Source organism: Polistes fuscatus, unplaced genomic scaffold, assembly GCF_010416935.1.
Source record: "Polistes fuscatus isolate 324 unplaced genomic scaffold, CU_Pfus_HIC Scaffold4, whole genome shotgun sequence".
In the NCBI taxonomy this organism is placed as follows: domain Eukaryota; kingdom Metazoa; phylum Arthropoda; class Insecta; order Hymenoptera; family Vespidae; genus Polistes; species Polistes fuscatus.
The window spans coordinates 8725367-8746771 of record NW_025113118.1 but is presented as its reverse complement, the minus strand read 5'-3'; the positions used below and the strand labels follow the sequence as shown (position 1 = coordinate 8746771).

General features: G+C 37.5%; 1 protein-coding gene across 2 annotated transcripts; it reads left to right on the top strand.

The window, feature by feature from the left end:
* The first annotated feature begins 1001 nt into the window (after nucleotides 1-1001).
* Nucleotides 1002-20810, top strand: LOC122521414 (guanine nucleotide-binding protein G(I)/G(S)/G(T) subunit beta-1). 2 transcript variants are annotated; one of them, XM_043642126.1, is made up of 7 exons: nucleotides 1002-1817; nucleotides 13521-14413; nucleotides 16228-16373; nucleotides 16482-16775; nucleotides 17039-17240; nucleotides 19536-19752; nucleotides 20021-20810. In XM_043642126.1, exons 2-7 carry the CDS (start codon nucleotides 14357-14359, stop codon nucleotides 20125-20127), a joined length of 1023 nt encoding a protein of 340 aa, XP_043498061.1. In that variant the 5' UTR covers nucleotides 1002-1817; nucleotides 13521-14356; the 3' UTR covers nucleotides 20128-20810. The 2 variants fall into 2 exon arrangements, with proteins under 2 accessions (XP_043498061.1, XP_043498062.1); XM_043642127.1 differs by lacking the exon at nucleotides 1002-1817 and adding an exon at nucleotides 11412-11578.
* The last annotated feature ends 595 nt before the right edge of the window (nucleotides 20811-21405 follow it).

The window sequence follows — 21405 nt, the reverse complement described above, 5'->3', positions numbered from 1 at the left end:
TATTTCTTCAAGCTTCTTTGTTTCGTTGAATTTCTCTAATCGATATTTTAAGAAACGGAAATCAAATTAATATATCGCGCTATTACTGTCCTCCCAAGTGGCGCCACGTTGATATTCTGTAATACCCTACGTCGATAATCAATTATTACCGACGGTGAGTCGTCTTCATATTCAACATGTATTCTTACCGACTGTACCGTCGATAAATATTCAAAATTATTCGATAAGATAATAAAATGAGAAACAGATAATGGCTAAACGATTTATCGAAATCTTTAATTAAAGATGAATAACAATTTCAGAATAAATAAATAATATTTACGAGAGAAAAATAAAGAAATGTAAATAAGAAAGAGTTAAAGTAGCGATCGTTGATAGATGGCAGTAGGTGCACACACAACTGACATGAAGTGCGCCACGGTAAAGTTCGGGTATCTTCAGGAACCGGCGGATTCGGAATTAAAGGATAGCTAGTAACAGAACCAACCCCACCCTACTGCCCGCCGGGCGATCGAGTAAAAGAAGAAAAGATAACAGCAGTAGGCAGCAGCAGCAGCAACACCACAGTAGCAGTAATATCAGCAGTTTCGCTCGCATCCGCAAAAAGGCAGAGTCGCCGGCGTCGTTCCCATTCCTCCTCCTTCTCCTCGTCCTGGGATGAAAACGATCGTCGACGCCCGTGCGCCGCGCTGCTCGCCCTTTTGAAAACGATCTATCGTGTCGCGTGCGCTACCTGTACGTGTTTTTATTAGTAAGTGTATTGGTGTCGTCTCTACGTAAGACCGTTCGTTCATCGTTCAGTCGGTTCATCGTTCCGTTCGTTCCGCACATTCATTCGTAGTTTGTAGATCGTTCGAACATTATTTGTGCGTAAATTTTGTGCATATGTAAAAGGAGAAAGAGAGAGAAAGAAAAGAAAAAGAAGGAAAAAAAGAGTATGAGATAGAAAGGGAAAGAATAAAAAAGATAGAAATAAAGAAAGAGAAAGAGAGAGAGAGAGAGAGAGAGAGTGAAGCGCGCGCGCGCCTACTCGCTGATCGTCGTTTCGTTTCGTTTCGTTTCGTTTCGTTTCGTGGTAGTGGTCGGGAACGTTCGGGTTCTCGGCACGGCCCATCATTGTCTCTCTCACACCGAGTCATTCTCTTCTCGCGTGGACGCCTCAAGTTTTTATAACCTGAAAGAAAAGAAATAAATATAAATAAAGTAATAAATAAAGTTCAAGAAGAAGAAGTTTATAGTGAGACGCCGAGAGAATTATTGTTTAAATGTAGATCCATTTCTCGCGGTGTTGTTAATCGATTCGATTCGTGACGACGACGACGACGACGACGTTAAAGTGTCATTAAATCGTCGGTTCTTAAATAAGTACGTTGTTTTTCATTCCTTGTGCTCCTCGTTAAAGTACTCGCGTTACGCACAGATACAACATACATACATCATACATACATACATATTACATATTACATATATACATACATTTATACAACTGTCGATGATCGTGTATTCGCTGTGAAGAAGAAGAAGAAGAAAGAAAAAAAGAAAAGAAAAAGAATAAGGAAAGTGCGTAGTAATCGATGTGAGGAAAGTCGAAGCGACACGACGAATCCCCTTGAGGCGCACCTCCTCGCCGTTGCGTGAGAAAGAGAAAGAGAGAATAGATTGGTGAGAGGGAGAAGGAAGAATAGAGAAGAGAAGAGAGAGAAAGAGAAAGAGAGAGAGAGAGAAGCAGGGAACTCTGTAGGTGGGACAGAGAGGCCAACGCACCGACGACGAGCCGGGAATTCGATCGTCTTCGAAGCTCCGTCAGGGAGCTCCAGGTACGTTTAATTATCATTCCATCGAATAATTAACTTAATTAATCCTTCAACTATGAACAATCGTCTTTATTTTCCTTGTTTCGTCAATTCTCGAACGGCATTTTCAGTTTGCTTTACAACGAGCGGCACAACGTCGGCAGCCAATATGGCCGCTGCCTAGGCCTCTACTGTCAAAATTTATACTCCATTCTTAAACACCGAAAACTATCCGAATTTATCGATCTCCTTCACGTTTACTTTTCAATTTTGTTCCAACGTCCGAGGTATATTTTTTCTTTTCTTCCTTTTTTTCTTCTTGTTCCTTCTTTTCATTTTTTAACATTTTTTTCTATATTTTTTCTTAGGTTATATCAAAGTAATCCTTTTGTATCGTCGACTTTTTCATATGAGTCAGTACTAACCGGTACTGCGATAACGAGCTTCTTCCTGCTTTCATTCCAGGTTCTACTTCAAAGTAGTTTTTTACTACATGGAAATATTACAGTTTTGCGTTAACAAGTTTCCTCAAGATTCTATCATTCGATTATTTGTGATCGTTGAAACTTGTATCGTATGCAAAACATTTTTATCAAACTTATATTCCTTATTCGTACTTGAATGTAACAAATGCGATAAGTTATATAAAATGTCGTCTACGTTATACAAATATTATGTTATTGCTTGCTTAGCGTATACGTTTGAATGTTACTACTACAATATCATTTCGATGAAGTTTGCTTTCTGTCAAATCGAATACATTTATGGAAAAGAAGTTGAGACTCGCAGTTAGTATTGAATAATGAAAGATGTTTGAACTAATATTAGCGTAGAGAGTTACTTTTTCTCTTAGCATCTTTTGCATTGATATTTTCTCCTGTTCTCGCAAAGATGCAAAGATCGAATAGACAATATTTGTACCAAAGATGATTGCCAGTACTAATTTCTTTACTAATTTTTCTTCTTCGACTGTCGTAGAAGAACTAAAGTTCATGATTTTTCTAAAGACCTATGGGACTTGATCAACTACCTTGCAATGTACATTGTTACAAATGAATGTTTTTTATCGATTCGAAGAAAAGGTTCACAAACAAATTTGTCGTGTTGATGTATCTGATACGTTTAATGAATTTTGAAATGCACTAAGGGATTATTTTATTATCATCTCAGTTTGAAGTGTTTTCGTGTGTCGTCGCGAATGCTAACTTTCTAGATAAACGATTATTTCACTAGTTACAACGACGTTGTCCGCCTACTATTCGTAATACTGGAAAATTAACACGTGACCTGCGTCACGAACGTTACTCAACCTAATGTCTTTTAATTCCGAACACCGGTGGAACGACACAGATCAACCGCAATATTCCAGTACTCGATTAAGGACGTTTAACTCCTGAAATTGAGTGGAAAATGACTCTTTCTTTTTCTCCATGTCTTTCAAGAAAAAAAAAACGATTTAATCGACAACATTTGTTCAAGATTTTGTAGCGATCAATTTATTGAGATGACTAATAAGTTCATCTTGTTTTACAAAAATCTTAAACAACAACAAGAACAATTACAAGGATTTGGATGCTGCATGTTAATATATAATTTTATAAATTTTTGACTGATCAATCTACCGAATGGACTAATAAATCCGTACGAATTTTACATTATTTTTAATAAAATAATGTTAACGCAGGAAAAAAGAAAAAAGCGGTCGAAATTTATTGGCCAATTTAATAAAAATAATCCATAATTGTTTGTTTCTGGGGTAAGCATTAGAGGAAGGATTTGCAGTATTTTTATTTTTGGATGAGGGGAAAGCAAGCAATTGTTTATTCGTTCGCAGCGATCTGGAAAATTTTTTCACTTGCGGTGCAATGCCTGTGACGTTTATTTAACGAGGCTTCGGCTCGGCTCGTGGTTATCTCGCTACACGCAATTAGAGTAACGGGGACTTGCATAATACCATCTAGCATATACACCGAGATGAGACTCGCGCGAAAACAAACTCGCTTTTAGTTGGTATAACATCTCGACTTTGTATCTGTTCAAAGAAATGAGAATTCAAACAAAACATAAAATAATAATAATAAGAAAAAAGAAGAAGAAAGAGAAGATAAGCGTAAGAAATATTCCAGCCAATGGAAATTAAATAAAAAAACAATCTTTTTATTTTTCTTTTCGTTAGATTCACTTTTCGAATAATGCCGGGTAATTTCTCATTAGTAGGTTAAACGTTATTTTCATCCGAAATAATAGCTCATTTCTTGATAAATTTCTCTCCTTTCACTATCAACGTATGGTATATACCTTTTACCATGCTCTCATGCACGTTTATTATACATATACGAATAATATAACTCTAATAATAATAATAATAATTCTAGCGTGAGAAAGGAATAAAAAAAAAAGATTAAGAAATACAAAAATAGCAATCAATGTCGGTAATTCAAATTTTGATTAACCTTTGAAAAAAGAGTCCCCCCCTCACCGATTTAATATCATTTATTTATTATATTATAAAAAAAAGTGTTTAAATTTCTCAATAAACGTAATCGAAGAAATCTCGTGGTAAAAAAAGGTACTTTGATTTTCTTTGAAAAATAATGTCGAGTATAAAAATAAAAAATAAAAGTCGAATAATAAGAGAAATAAAAGAAACGGTTACAGTTCTCGACATTCTCATTGGTCATTGGTCATCTGCACAATTGCCCGGTGCAGTTGCCTTAATCGACTTTAATTGCTTCGAAATTCGTTGTTATCTTCATCGTTGTTGTTGTCGTCTCTAGTCTTATACGAACGATTGACTCTGTCGTGTGTCTTTGAGAATGAAGAAAATTCGTAACGTTTTACGAGGAATTATTTACTTTTTTAAACATTCTTCTATCATTTATACTAATATTCGAAATCATATTTAAGACGATACCACGATGCACGTGAATTAATCTACAATTGTAATATTCAATCTTCGATTCCATCGATCGGTTCGTTTCTCAAAATCGTTTCAACCGATGGAAACTAAATGAAAAAAAAAAACAACGTTTGTTTTACTTTACGTTTTACTTTACCATTTTATTCTTTATTATTCATTGTCATACGATTTTATTTAAATTTTCTCCAAAAAGTTTGTACCAATTTAGAGCAAAATGTGTGTGTGTGTGTTTTTGTATGCGTATACATTAAAAATACCAATTTGCACGAACTTCTCAAGCAACGCAATATTTCATTAGAAAGAGAGAGAGTAGATTGATGAAATTTATTGACATAGCCTAAAGTTTACGTTTAAATGTTGAAAGTTTGTAGTAAAATTTAAAAAAAAAAAAAAAAATTGTAGTAGTAACACGTTTCATAGGACAAATAGTAGGTCGCGCTACTTGACCACCGCAAAGGGTCAACGTATGCGAGTTGTATAGTATAGAAGAGGAGCTTCCCTTCTGTACACCCACCTCCTCCTCCTCCAGCTCCTCTTCGTCTATCCATCCGGTCCAGCAGCCCTCCTTCCGCCCACGGGGTCACGTCCTGCCACCATTTCTCTTTCTCTATCTTCTTCTAATTTCACCGCTACGAATTACTTTTTTTGTTTCTGAATAACTTGGGAGATGAGAACGAAAGGATCTTTCTTTGACAAGAAAATAATTCGTTGAAACTTCAAACTGCATCCATCGAGTATTACGTTGAATTCTGTTTTTTTTTCTTTTCTTTTTTTTTTTTTTTTTTTTTTGATTTCGCGAGTGCTTATCAAAATAAAATAAAAATAGACGACAACGTGTCTCTAATTCTTGTTGCATCGTTTCCTTTGACAAAATGGGAATCATTTTTCGTCGCTAACTTATTCTCAAACGAGTCTATTATTCCGTAACTATTTTTCACCCTTAACAACGAAAGTTGAACGATCTGAAGATTCTTTTTAATCTACTCGCGGAGCCGATATTCCTTGTGAGCGTTCTAGATTCTTAAGTAATCCAAACATTCGACTGCCATTTTCGCTCCCTTCTTTTGACGTCACACCCGTGGCTCGTAAAAATAGCGAAACGTTCTCTCTCTCACACACACACACACACAAACTCTCTCTCTCTCTTTCTCTCTCTCTCTCTCTCTCTTTCTCTTTCTCTCTATTTGTGATCTTAATTTCTTAACGGACACAATCGCGAAATTGCATCCGCACGGTTCGAAAATGCATTCTTTTCGTTCGTATTCGCTTCTTTTTTTTTTTTTTTTTTTTTTTTTTAAATTATCGATTCCACTCAAAATTGCCACGGAGAGAGTGAGACCGAAAAGAAAAAACGAGACACGCGCGACGTTCATTTTTACTTTTTGAAAAATCCATTATTGTTCTTATCATTTTATATTTCATATTGAATTTCAAAACGTGCGTTGGGAAAAGAAGAGAGAGAAAAAAAAGAAAAAGAAGCGTTTCGATTATATGTCGTTGACGTCACGAGCCTACTTATGACGTCATTCACCTGCCACCGGTGCTCCACCCGATTCCACCAACGGTGTCATCGTCGTCGCCGCCGTTTTCTATCTTCTTGTCCTCCTCTTATTCTTCTTTTCAAGATAGGTTACTACACACGTTTTCTTATTACCTTTTTTTTTCCACTTTTTTTTTTTTTTGTTCTGACGTCGATACGCATAAATATGCACATTATTGTCTCGAGTATAACTTAAAAGTGATACGAATTAATGGGGATCGAACAAAGTTGTTTCTTTTTTTCTTTTTATAAATACGATGAAATAATTGTAATGCATAATGAAGTTGCGCTATTTTTGAAAATATTTTTAAAAGCGAACTTCTAGCTGAGTTTGAACTTATTGATCATTGTGTCCTATTCCTTCAGTTCCACGATTCTTTCGTCTATTCGTTGGATTATTACATTAGATTATTCATCGCAAACTAAAAACCCGTTGTTAAACGATTAGCAGAAAAAAAGTAGCCATAATAATAATAATAATAATAATAATAATAATAATAATAATAAAGGACGTTGACGATTAGAATTTTCTTAACTAACGATCGATCTTCCTTCCTACTTTCTCAGGATCGATCGATTAGCTAGCTTGGTGGTTGTGGTGTTGGTGCTTGTCGTGCGTCAAGTCTTATTTTAACTTTGCAGCAAGTACTTTGTGAAGAAGAGTATACTATTCCGAGAGTTGCTGTGCCAAAAGTAGAATACTTAACGTTGAAAATATTGTTTTCGTGTGTTAACGTCAAACCTTTCAGGATATCGATGTTACATACATTAATGTATACGTGTGTATATATACTCATATACATAAACACCATATACTTTCATCAATAGGATGATACATGTATCATAACTCTATGCACACATTATACACATAATGTACCTACCCCTCTTCATGTATATACGTGACCACATTCATGAACCATAGTCGATTATTAATCCCGTACTCGCTAGTAGCACACGCGCACAAACCAACCCTGGACTACTCTCTCTCTCTCTCTCTCACACACATACAGCAAAGCAGCAAAGCAACTCTCTCGGGCGTGTCTGTTGTTATTTTTTCATTATTTCGCGCTCGTATCGCGCTCGTTTCCCTTCCATCTTCTTTTTCCGCTTGTTTCGTCTCTCTCTCTCTCTCTCTCTCTCTCTCTTTTTCTCTTTCTCTTTCTCTTTCTCTCTTTCTCTCTTTCTCTCTTCCTTTCAACTTGTACTGCTCGCGTAAATGGAACGAGCGTCACTTTCGTCATAGCAGCCGGTGGCTCTCTTATTAGCTCCAGTTGAAGACTCGTGTCGTCGTAAAAAGAGAGTAAAATAGAGTAAGAGAGAAAGAGAAAGACACTTGGTGTCCCGTTGACTCGACTCTCGAGTAAAGTTAAGTTGCAACCTAAAAGACACACACCACTACCAGATCTTTCTCGATTCTATGCGTGAAGAAAAAAAGAAAGTAGGTCGCGTATGTCGTTCTGCTTGCTCTTTTAGTCATCTTCTTCTTCTAACCGATCAAAAGAGGATACTCTAAATCGTATCGTAATTCATCATCAATCTCGATAAAATACTGTTAACACTTTACCGTCCAATAGCACCGTTTTGATCTCATAAACAAATGTATTAGACAAATGCAAAGCTTTCAAAGTGTTCAATATCGATGAGATATCAAATGCAAATGTCAATAAAAAAGCTCGTTGGTAATGCAGGAAGTAGTGGAAAAAGAGGGGTTTGAATAAAGAGGTAACAGGTTGGATAACAATCAGTTGTTTTTGGCAACGTTCTCTGGAATAAAGTTAAGTGGTGGTGGTGGTGGTGGTGGTGGTGGTGGTGGTGGTACAATAATCGAGTTCCCTTGGCAGGTGTAACCTTCCAAGCAGCAGACACACTTCTGAAACGTCCCTCGAAACATGCTCTCTTTCTTTTTATCCCTTCCCTTACTTTCTTACTTTCAATGCCGTCCTTCTTCCCTACAAGTTCCCAAAGAAACCGTTGCGTTTCGTCAGGGACTTCGATATCCAAGGACGTTCCTCGTTCCTCGTTCCTAGCTTTGCCAATCCCGCGTGCTTCTGCATCGTCGAAGTCGTAAAGCGGTTGGTGTGGAACGCTAGAATAAGAGAGGGAAGGGGGAAGAAGGATCTTATTGGACGTTGACCTGGCAACGGCTCAACTGTTGCTCCCATTCGCGCATCCGGGAGTCTACGACGACGGCGACGACGACGACGACGACGACAACTATGAGGAGGGATTACCCCTTTCTAGGGATACTTAGATATCAAAAGCTAATGTTTCGTTTCATTTCGTTTCGACTGTCAAACTAATCGAAATACCAACACCCTATTGGTTCGAAATTACAATTAGTCGATCTTTCAGCTTATTTGTTATTCGAAGATAGACAATTAGATAAAGAATAGAAGCAGGAAGGGTTGTTTTACAAACAAATACGATCGATCGTATACTTCATTCCAATATCTGTTGGAAGAGGGAAAAGAATTTCGGCTCTATTACCGTGTGTAAAAGTGAGAGTGAGAGTAAAAGGGATGAACGGAGGAGGGAGAGAGGGAGGTTAAGAGAGAAAGAGAGAGAGAAAAGCACATTGGCCAAGCCTCCTCTCCTCGACGATCGAACAAGTCGTTAATCAACCGAACACGCACCTTGTTCTTTGAGCACCCTCTGTCTATGTTGGTGCAGCCAATCGAGAACGCTATTAGCGGTTCCGTTCGTGGTCATGTTCAGGCTCTAGCTCGAATAAAGCGAAAGCCCGTTAAGTAAAAAAAAAATGAAGTAAAAAAAGAAGAAAAAGAAGAAGAAAAAAAAGTATTTTTATAGAATACCTCTCGGTACGTGAAGAATCTAATGGAGAAAAGCGTCGCGGCGACACAACAAGTGTGTTTCGACTAAATCTCACACGTAAATGCGCCGTGCCACCACCACCCATATTACCCATACGGAGTTTCGATGTGAAAAAAGTAAGATGAAGTAAAAGCACGATCCGTTTTCACGGTCCACCTTTTCTGAGAATTTTGGATGTTGGACGATTGCCAGATTTCTTTGTAGATATACATAATTTTCCAAAGCGTGGATATGTAATCTTCGCGCACATATAGTCAAGTCTATAAATACTGATTTTCTTCTGAAGTCTGAAGTCCTTCTTAACGATTTGCGAAACTTTTATCTTCTTTTTGCGATTTCTCAATCGTTTGCGTTAAATAACGATTAGCCAATTACAAATGAGAAAATGAACAATTCCAACAAATATTACCTACACACGTGTATCATCCAACGTTCTTTTTTTTTCACGAGAGGAGGGACAAATAAGAGATAAGAATGAAAATGTGTGGGTCGAACGACGAGGATGGACCCTAAAACTCCGTTCGATATATTTCATCGCAGATCCATTTAACGTTTAGTTAATATCATCGTTCTATATCGTATTTCTTTCATACAAATTCTATTTTACCTTAAATCAAATATTAAAAAGTAATTAAAACAAAAACCAACAGTTTCTTTTCTTTTTTTTTTATTCCTACGATTGAACGCATCAAATGTGTTTCGTCCATTTTCTAGTGGTCATCGACGAGTCATATTTGATTATTTGTTATAAAAAAAAAAAAAGAGGGTAGAGGAAAATGATCAAGAGTGGATTTATTAGAATAGGAAAAGTGTAGTTGAAAATATGATAAAATAAAATGACCAAAAAAAGTAACAAGCAAATTGCGAATTATTTGTCAAATACACGAGAAAACGACGACGACGACGATGCATCATCTCATCGTTGGTGGCGTCCGCGAACAGCAACCTGTCATGCAAGGAGCAAACGATCGTGGTGCCCTCTCGACGCCGGTAGTTGTGTTGATAAGCATGCGTAATGGCGCCACCAATCCTCTCTCTCTCTCTCTCTCTCTCTCTCTCTCTCGCTTACACATACACACACACACACTTTTCTCTCTCTCTGGCGCGCGCAACCCCTTCCCCTCTTTTGCTCTTTACCACGGCGCGGCGTGTTCTTCGTCCACCCGGCCGGCCTTCTCTCTTTCTCTCTCTCTCTTTATTTTTCTCTCTCTTTCTCTCTATAAACCACATCCTCTCTGGGTGTGGTTCGAGAACGCGTCGTCGTCGAATCTCCTACTACCCTTTTTTTTATACAAACTCTCTCGTATATGACACTTATATTACTTTTATTTGTTCTATTAAAACTCATTTTACTCAGCCGTGTAAAATCGTCGATCAAAACACGTATGTCTCGCTTTCTCTCTCTCTTTTACCATGCGTGTATGTATATGTGTGGTCATATACGTGCTAATTCACTCCCCACTCTCTCTGATTCTGTCTAGAGTGTTTCGAGGAAAGAAGATAGATAAATAGATAGATAGATAGAGTGAGTAAGTGTGTGCGAATAGTAGAGAGAGAGAGAGAGAGTGTGTTGCGAGGGTGTAGGGAGGGTTGCGGGAGCGGAGGGGCAAGACGTCGGTCGGTCGGTCGTTCATCGATTCGTCGCTCTCCCACGGTGATGGTGGTGGTGGTGGTGGTGGTGGTGGTGTGATGTGATGTGCTGTGCTGTGCTGTGCCGTGCTCTGCTGTGCTGTGCTGTGCTGTGGTGTTCTCTCTTCTGTTCTCTCTTCAGTTCTGTGAACGCGGCATTAAAAGAAAGCTCTATATAAAATAAACGCGGCCAATGAGCGAGCTTCTCCCTAACGTGTATGTGTCATCTCTCCTCTGTGAATCGCATCTTGCGTGTCGGAAGTTCGACGAGTCAAGTTGTTGGTTGAGGAGGTGAAGAAAAGTCTCTTCACGTTTTTCATACCGGCAACAGCAACAGTAACAGCAACAGCAGCAAATATTGCCGCTTGAGAAGAAGAAGAAGAGAAAAAGGGGAAGGCCAAGAAGGGGTGGTGGTGGTGGTAGTAGTGGTGGTAGTCGTCGTAGTAGTAGTAGTGTAGTAGTAACACCACCACCAGAGAAGGGGAAAAGTTTTATATATAGAAAGATAAGAGGAGTATACTACTTCTCGCGCAAGGAACTTCCTCTGTTTCGCTTCCGTGACTCCTTTGGATGATAGAGAGCGCAACCTGGCGCCGAACCACGCAAATACTTTCCACGGTATCGTTTCTCATTCCTCCTCCACCTCCACCTTCTCCTCTTCTTTCCTCTCCTTTTCTTCCTCTTCCTCCGCCCCCTTCCCTTCCTTCTTTTCCTCCTTCCCCTCCTTTTCTTCTTCCGCTTCATCCTCCTCCTCCTCCTCCTTCTCCTCCTTCGACGGTTTCGTCGTACGTCGCACTCGTCGCGGAGGTTATGTTCGTGTTAGCTCGATGACGCTCTGACAGGAGTGGATGAGGGAAGGCGAGTGTAAGTTCGATAAAGTCTCTCACTCTCTCTCTCTCTCTTTCTCTCTTTCTCTCTCTCTCTCTCACTCTCTCTCTTCCTCTTCCTCTTCCTCTTCTTTTCAACCATTTCTTTTTCTTTATTGGTCTTATTTCTTCCCGTCCTTCTTCGTATTCATTTCAGTTTAGTTTCCTTTTTGGTTTTCTTTAAATTGGAAATATGAAAAAAGAAAATGGCATACGAAATGGCGTATTCCGATTGGACGAGATTCGATGGGTTCTTCTGTTCTCCAAATTTTGGTGCAACATTTCGAAAAGGTCATTGTGCCAAATTAATCAATCCGTAGATTAGTGCCTTTTGTGTCGTGGGGGAAAATATATATCCAATGACATTAAATATGGGAGCCTGTTGTTCAGCGTGAACATCAAGAGAATATCGATAATCGATTCTACCAGCTAGAACTACTGAATTAAGATCGAACCGGCCATATTTCTTTTCTCCCCTCCCTCTCTCTCTCTCTCTCTCTCTCTCTTTCTCTCTATCTATCTTTTTCATTCAATAATTGTCAATCTATCATTAATTTATTTTTAAATAGATTTCAATAGTGTTCATTGACATTCGTTCGAAGAATGACATGATAATTGAAAACGAGACCGTTCGATTTTTCTACTTATTCTTCGTACTTAACGTTCGCTCTTCGTTTGAGATTTTTTACGTTAGAAAAAAAAGTAAGAAATCGATGGATACGTATCGTAGCAAGGTTCGAAAACCAAAAAGAAAAAACCACAAAAATACAAGATAAAAATTCTGTCAGAAAGAAGAAATGACTGCTCCGTTCTACCCTACCATCTCTATTTTCATAAAAATGTTCAGTGCGCATGCGTCAAAAGTATTTCGCCGGCTCCGTAAAATGAGAACACCTTGCGTTGGATCGACAACCCCCGGTTTCCCCGGGTTGCGATACCACCTTTTGGAGGTGAAGGACGCTCGTTGCCACCGTTTTTACTCCTCCTCGTGCCGACGCACCAAATTTTTTCACTAAAACCCCCAAAAAACTTCACTACTGTTCGATCATTTGCCAAAGAATTGTTCTTCTTATCCCCGTTTCCTGTCCTTTCGATATTTCGTTGATCCAGATCGTAAAACTTCTTTTTTTTGTTTTCTTTCACGGAGTATATGATTAGTACGATAAAATATTTGATTCGTTTAATTCTTATCAAAGCGAATTGTGGAATTTTAAGTGAAAACGTATTATTTTAGGTGTCGATGTAATCTATCAAAAAATAAAAAAGGAAGAATACTAGTGTTTGAGAATAACGAGTTGTGCAGCATGATTCACGTGTTTCGTTGAAGTCGTCGATTCATTCTATCAAATTTTCCTCGATAAAAATGAATCGGAACTTGTCGAAAACTCGTATCCGTTTAAGTCAAATGAATTTCTAATAATTGACGTCACATGTAAATAGAAGAAAATTAAACCATCGCGTGTTGAAATAAACGTCGCTGTAAAAAGAAATAAAAAAAACAACAATAAGATATCTTTAATCGTAAGAGGAACGAAATAAGAAGGTAGGGAGGGAGGGAAGGGTTTGGGGGAGGTATGAATCGGTACAAAAACCCACGATAAAGAAAAAAAAGTGCAAAAAGTCCTTATCTCGAGGAAAGAGAACATTTATCTGTTATTTGCGAAAGATGGGCCTTATCGTGCGATTTCTGACTAGTCAGCAATGGTGTTGTTGGTTCGTTAGGTTCAAGCACTCAATGTGCATCATTCGATGGGGAAAAAAGAGGCGGTTGAGCGTACCATGAATTGCATCATTTCGTAAGCGTCACGAGAGCGTCATCGTTTCAGAGCGCGGTCACGATGATATATCGAGAAAATAATAAAGAAAGAAAATTAGAGTATTGGGTTCTTCAGAAGAATAAGAAGAAGACAATGAAAATAAACAAATTGATGATTTTTCAGGGGTGGCAACGGTCTCGCTCGGAAGCGTCGAAGGTGGCGCGAGGGGTGGACGAGTCGGCGTTGGTCTGGCTCTGTTTCTTCCGGTGGTAGCAGCAGAAGTAACGAAAGCGGAAGCCGCCAAGTTAGTAGCTGAAGGAAAAACTCTAGCAAGCTATTCTCGGCCAGAGATAGCAACAGTAGCAGTAGTAGTAGTAGCAACAGTAGCGTTACTTGTGAAAAGGCTACTGTCGTCACCATCCGGCGGACTGGGAACGTTGTACATCAAAGAAGAAGAAGAAAAAGAAGAAGAAAAAAGTCATCGCAATAAGGGACCTTCTTCATTTCCTATTATTCTTGTCCTCGTCCTTGCATTCTTACCTTTTCACCTCCCTCCACTTTCTCCTCCAACTCCGCTTCCACCTGCTCCTCCACCTCCTCCTCCACCACCACTACCTCCAACTACACCACCTCGTACATCGTCGTCCAACATTCAAAAACGTGAAAAACTTCTTCTTCACGGCGAGTTACCAACTTCTTCTTCGCAGGAAGAAAGTGAAGAGAAAGAAGAACAACAACAACAATTACAAGCAACGCAACAGACGGCGTGACACCGGTGCAACATCGGTGGGCCAACAAGGCCCCCTTGTCGCATAAAAAGCAACAAACAATCTTCTAAATTTCAAACTAAACAGTTATTCTACGATTTCCTTCCAAATACTACTACTACTACTACTACTACTACTACTACTACTACTAGTACTACTACTACTACTACGGACGGATTCTTCTTCTAATCCCCCCCTCCTTAAACGGACTATCGAGAAGTACTGAAAGTCGCAGCAAACACGACGGGCACCATGAATGAGCTCGACAGCCTTCGCCAGGAGGCGGAGACCCTCAAAAATGCCATTCGAGTAAGTTTTCCCGAGTAGGAATCGATCACACCACATTGTTTATTTTTTCTTCTTCTCCTCCTCCTCCTCTGTTCATCCCTCAATGATCCTTCACCGTATCCTTCCTCTTTATGTTATTGATGTCATTGATGATCATGCTGTGGAGAAGATTGCTGACCTAAACGGATGATGATATTCTATCAATGAAATTCGAATCTTCCTAAAGCTTGCTTATCTTCGATAATCGTCATCGAAGTAAGTTATAACCTTTCAAATATGTACATTTAATCCTACATTCCTGTTAGCTTTTTTGTTGCAACAACATTTACCTTGATTACCTAGAAAGGAAAGATAAAACTTCTTATTATCCGGCAGGGAAAAAAAAGTAATGTAGTAGGAAATCCAAAAAAAGAGAGTATGCTATCAAGAGAACACTGAATTTTCAAGCATATTCTTAATAATTCTCGTCGTTATCACCAAGAATTCGTGCAAATTCTCTACCTCCTTTTTGTTTCTCATAATCGACTGGCAAACTGGCTCTGCTTTCCTTTGCTTTACTTGCCTCGGCATAGCTCAGCTCAGCTTCCCAAAGACAAAGCAACAGTTCTACGTGCAACAGCGGTGCATTGTTTTAAAAGATAAAAGTCTCGGGCATCTCTCGGGCGAAGTGCACTTGCCGCTAAACACGGTCTCGACCCCCCATTCATTCCTTAACGAGTCACCGACTCCTTTTTTCAATTTTTTTTCTTCTTTCTCATCCTTGTCAATCGTATGCAACACATTTATTTATTCACACTAACCTTTTTCTCTCTCTCCCTGTCTATCTCATTTACCAATGTCATTTGCACGATATTGTTAAACTGAAAAATTAACACGATTTCATCCTTCTCTTCCTTGATCTGCTTACGAGTTTCTCAAAATTGACTCAACCTCGTTGCTAATCTTATTATTTTCCTCTATCAACCTACCTTTCTATGATAAATTGAACGAATGTCTAAAAAAAAGAGCCTAATATCATCATATACTTCAAATTAATAACATATAGACAACAGTAAGAAGATTTTAAACGTAGACCCTACTTCCGGAGACGCGTTAAATTTTGTTTTTACCATTCTTACAAAAGTTTGCAGTAAGAGTAAACCAACACATAAGCTCTTCTTTTAGATACCCGTTGAATTTACTGGTTATATTCGTTGATTAAAAATAACTCGACTGAGAAAGAGTGATAGAGGGTGGTTATAGTTATGGGTGGTGATGGTGGTGGTGGTGGTGGTGGTGGTGGTGGTGGTGGTTGGTGCTGGTACTGGTGATGAAAGTAGCATAATAACGGAAGCAGCACACAACTCCTCCTAAGCAGAGAGAAAACCCTGAGACATAGCGTGCACCGTGGAGCTTTCTGTATGGTGGTGAGATCGTAGTAGTAATAGTAGTGGTGGTGGTGGTGGTGGCGGTGGTGAGACACGCTAGTCGCTGGCCGTGTTGGTGCTCTGTGGTGGTGGTGGTGGTAGGGCGCGGCATAGCCATCGCTTCTCTGATCAATACGCCACCATCCCTCTCTCTCTTTCTCTCTCTGTCTGTCTTTCTTGCTCACTCTACGTCTTGTTTCTCCTATTCTCATACATGTAGGACTCTTTCTTATCACTTTTTTTTCCTTTTTTTTTTTTTGATCAATAATATCGATCCTTTCATTATAAATCATTTAATATGGAGAAATCATGCCCATCAGTCTACATTTTTGGTTCTTTCAACACACACCAATGTATAATAATACAATTGACAAGGATGATTTTAGTTGGGAGATGTTAAATTGATTGTGGATATTTGGTTTCTCGTAGGATGCAAGAAAAGCTGCATGCGACACCAGCTTGGACCAAGCGACGGCCGGCTTGGAACCAATTGGTCGAATACAAATGCGTACGAGACGTACCTTACGAGGTCACTTGGCTAAGATTTATGCTATGCATTGGGGAAGTGATTCTAGGTATTATCAAAATATTCTAATCTTGTCCAATAGATTAGAATAGATTTTTTCTTTTCTTTTTTCTTTTTCTTGGGGTTTTGGTGTATAAATCGAAGGTTTGACTTGTAGAAATTTAGTATCCGCCTCGCAAGACGGTAAGCTGATCGTTTGGGACAGTTATACGACCAACAAGGTACATGCCATCCCTTTACGTTCATCGTGGGTGATGACCTGCGCGTATGCACCGTCGGGTAGTTACGTGGCTTGCGGTGGCCTGGACAACATATGTTCCATTTATAGCCTTAAAACAAGAGAAGGAAATGTACGGGTCAGCAGAGAATTACCAGGACATACCGGATACTTGTCTTGTTGTCGATTTTACGACGACAACCAAATCGTCACTAGCTCCGGTGATATGACCTGGTAAGAAATTACACTTTTCTCAATTAACTAAACATATATGAACATAATTAAACAGCGTTGATAATTAACCTGACACGGATTCATTTGAAAATCATTCTATTTTATATACCTCGATCATCCGTTTGTTTGTTAAACAAACATAATAACACCACTAATTAATCCAGATCCTAACCGTATAATAAATTATTCAAATTTGAATAATATATGTATTTGTGTCAAATGAGCAAAATTTGAGTAGAGATCTTTTTGAAATTTGGATTCAGTGCTCTATGGGATATCGAGACTGGTCAACAATGCACTTCGTTCATCGGTCACACAGGAGACGTCATGTCCCTATCGCTGGCTCCCGATACGCGTACCTTCGTTTCCGGTGCGTGCGACGCTAGTGCTAAACTTTGGGACATTCGCGAAGGGTCTTGCAAACAGACTTTCCCTGGACACGAGAGTGACATAAACGCTGTTACGGTAAATCACGCATATATATATATTAGACTGTGCCAAATAAATCGACTATTTTTTTTTTTCGGTCCCATATCAAAATTTCGTTGAGAGTGACGAAAAAAAAATTGTGTCAAAATTTAAGCCCTCTATCTTCATTTTTCAGTTAGCGCTCGCTAAAATAAGAATTTTCGCCAAAAAAAGTTTTTTTTCACTTATTTTTTGGTTATAGACAATTCAATATACCAAATATAAAAAAACCCTTGGTATGGTTTTGTAGGAAATTAAATTCTCTACAAAGATGATTTTTTATCGAACTTAAAAAGTCAACAGCTTTTTTTTTATAGCTGATTAAATTACATTTCGTTCTATAATTTTCATTTTTAATTATTGATGAACACTTATTAAACTACTTCCTAACGAAAAGAATATACTAATGCAATTTTTCTAGGAATATTTATGATCTAAAAAAATAGTTTTTATGCCGTAATGAATGTAAATACTGTTGAGTAATTTATATTCTTTACTTTTAAAATAATGAATTACATGTCAATTCTATTTTTTTTTGTTTTTCACCTTATTGATTCACACAAAATTCGGTGAAATTTTTCTGTTTACAGTGAGAATTGAACAAACCAATGATTGTATAAAAAATCATTAGTATTTTAATAAAAATAGAAAATTACTAAAAACGAAATATCTTAAAAAATTTTAATAAATTAAAAAATGATATGCTAATCTTTATTATTGTCTTTATTCATATGTTTACTAGTTTTAAAGAGCTTACATTTTTTAAATAAACATTAATATAATTATGATAGACACACTTTTAATCTTGTTATATATAAATGAAACTAATAAGATCTTTACTTGAATTATTTTAAAATCAGTTATGAGATTCGAGTAAACATATTACTCACATAAATTTCGTTTCTTACAATTGGGATATTTTTAGCGATGCTCAGCAACAACTTGTAATAAAAACTGTTTTTGTTCTTCATCACAAGTGAGACTATCATTATATTTATCAATTAACGCTACAGCTCTTTCGGCAATATCATTTACAACTTTTATCGATCGAACAATTTTTAAAGAAGCCTTGTACTCGTCATCGAATTCCCATTGATCTACAGGTAAATCAAGAAAACTTGTAGATAAACCGAACTTCTCGAATAAAACCATCGACTTTTGAGTAACAAAATCACTTATATCTTTTGAGCCGAATGATTTTAAATCTTCTTATTTCAAACATAACTTTCTCGTATTTTCTGTTGTACTCTGTCGATTTTTTATTGCTTGAACCATTTTTATCTTGATGGCCGATGGAATTCTTTCATCGAAGAATGATAATGCCACAAGATCTTCGGCCAAGTACCAGAGATGTCTAAGAAATTTAGTTGATGCAGCTTCTTTTTTTAGATTAGCATATCATTTTTTTAATTTATTAAAATTTTTTAAGATATTTCGTTTTTAGTAATTTTCTATTTCTATTAAAATACTAATGATTTTTTATACAATCATTGGTTTGTTCAATTCTCACTGTAAACAGAAAAATTTCACCGAATTTTTGAATCAATAAGGTGAAAAACAAAAAAAAATAGAATTGACATGTAATTCATTATTTTAAAAGTAAAGAATATAAATTACTCAACAGTATTTACATTCATTACGGCATAAAAACTATTTTTTTAGATCATAAATATTCCTAGAAAAATTGCATTAGTATGTTCTTTTCGTTAGGAAGTAGTTTAATAAGTGTTCATCAATAATTAAAAATGAAAATTATAGAACGAAATGTAATTTAATCAGCTATAAAAAAAAAGCTGTTGACTTTTTAAGTTCGATAAAAAATCATCTTTGTAGAGAATTTAATTTCCTACAAAACCATACCAAGGGTTTTTTTATATTTGGTATATTGAATTGTCTATAACCAAAAAATAAGTGAAAAAAAACTTTTTTTGGCGAAAATTCTTATTTTAGCGAGCGCTAACTGAAAAATGAAGATAGAGGGCTCAAATTTTGACACAATTTTTTTTCGTCACTCTCAACGAAATTTTGATATGGGACCGAAAAAAAAAAATAGTCGATTTATTTGGCACAGTCTAATATATATATATATAGGACACGTACGCATAAATAATATTTTTTTTTGTATTTTTATCAGGAAAGCTGATTTCGTCATAAACAACTGATAAACGTTAATCGCGGTTTTATGATTTGTCAGAAAAGAAAAATACATGACTAACCATAATTTGTATATACTTTCGCATTCAATTGTGTGTTACATGGTTAAAAAATAATAACATTTCTATTTGGGTACAGTTCTTCCCTAACGGACATGCTTTCGCGACGGGTTCGGATGACGCTACTTGCAGACTATTTGACATCAGAGCGGATCAAGAACTTGCGATGTACAGCCACGACAATATTATTTGCGGTATTACGAGTGTAGCTTTCAGCAAGAGCGGTAGATTGTTGTTAGCTGGCTACGACGATTTCAACTGCAACGTATGGGATTCTATGAAAGCCGAGCGAGCTGGTACGTTTTTTGGTCTCTCTTATTGTTAGTGTGTTTCATCCTTATCGATATTTATAATATCGAAGATTTTATTATTTTTGAAGAATAATAGTATAGGGAGAGAAGAATTTTGGATTTAGGGCCTTCTCTCAATGCTTTTAACAACCTTTTTTACCTTCTCTCGCATATTTTTTCTTACTTGTTATTATTGTTTTTCCTTTAGGTATTACACATATAGTTGATATGATAGAAAAGAAAAATTGTACAAATGTAAAATTGTTTGTTTAAGGTATACTTGCCGGGCACGACAATCGCGTATCTTGCCTTGGTGTAACGGAAGATGGTATGGCAGTAGCGACGGGATCTTGGGACTCATTCCTTCGCATTTGGAACTAACTTGGGGCTCCCCCCAAGACGTTCCTCCAAAGAACCAACTGCAGCCAGTCCGCGTACAATATAAGCATCAGATACCACCATCTTATCACGGAGCAACAAGCCGGCGTGCCAGCAGTCGCGACATCATCGGTCAACAACGAGCCACCGGGTACACCGGAGGTTAAGCTGATCAGAAACTTTGGATATCCGACGAGCAGCGGTAACGGAACCAAATGCAACAACAATAATATTAATTATTACAACAACAACAACAGCAGCAAAAGCAATCACAATAACAACATTAATGGCACAAAGAAAAAGAAGCACAAGAACTGCAGCAATAGCAGCAGCAGAAACAACAGTAGTAGCAGTAGCAGCAGCAGCAGCAGCAGCGACTCTAAGAACGTTTTGGGTTGTGATGGTAATAAAAAAAAGACTACCGTAATAGACGCATAGTCGTTGACTTAACCTGGCGACGTGGCAAAGTCGGCGACAAGATTACCCGCGAGTATCAACGCTTCTAAGTCAACTTATTTTTACCATCGTTTCGGATGCTAAATTTTTGAAGCTAGGCGAAAATAGAAGAAGAAGAAACAAGATGATGATGAAGAAGAAAAAGAAGAACGTGTTGAAGAAGAAGAAATAGGAAATGGAAAAGGAACAACAAAATATTCAAATGGGAGAGAAGGAAGTAATCGAGGAAATAAAAATGAAGAAGATGAAGAGGGGAAACGGTAATATGTGACGACGAAGTTTTAACGTTAAAAGTTTGGGAAAAAGATTAAACTGTGGAAATACCAAAAAAGAATAAATAATAATAATAATATTAATAATAATAATAATAATAATAATAATAATAATAATATATAATAATAATAATAATAATAATAATAATAATAATAATAATAATAATAATATTAATAATGAAAACAAGTAAACATAAAAAGAAAAGAGAAAGAGCAGACGGCATACTTGTGGAATCGTCGTCGTTGTCGTCGTCGTTGTCGTCGTCGTCGTCGAAAACTAAAAAAACTAATACTCTCGCCCTCGCTCGCGAGAAGAAAAAAACACGTTGCTTCCTTATTTCTTTGGGCTCCTTCCTTTCTCCACGGACCGCGTTGCAAATTAATCCGAGTATGTGACGCCGACCCTTTTGATTATGCGATTAGGACAAAGAAAGAGAAAGAGAGAGAGAATACTTGCTCGAATGGAGGAAGCAGCAACAACAGCAACAGCATCAGCAGTTGACTCGGCTTTTGACGATCCTTTCGAAACAAGAGCATATTATACATTACATAC

Coding starts and splice junctions, on each gene's coding strand:
- LOC122521414 (XM_043642126.1), top strand. CDS start 14,357: ATGAATGAGCTCGACAGCCTTCGCCAGGAGGCGGAGACCCTCAAAAAT. Junction 14,414..16,227: donor CCCTCAAAAATGCCATTCGA/GTAAGTTTTCCC, acceptor GGTTTCTCGTAG/GATGCAAGAAAAGCTGCATG. Junction 16,776..17,038: donor AGCTCCGGTGATATGACCTG/GTAAGAAATTAC, acceptor ATTTGGATTCAG/TGCTCTATGGGATATCGAGA.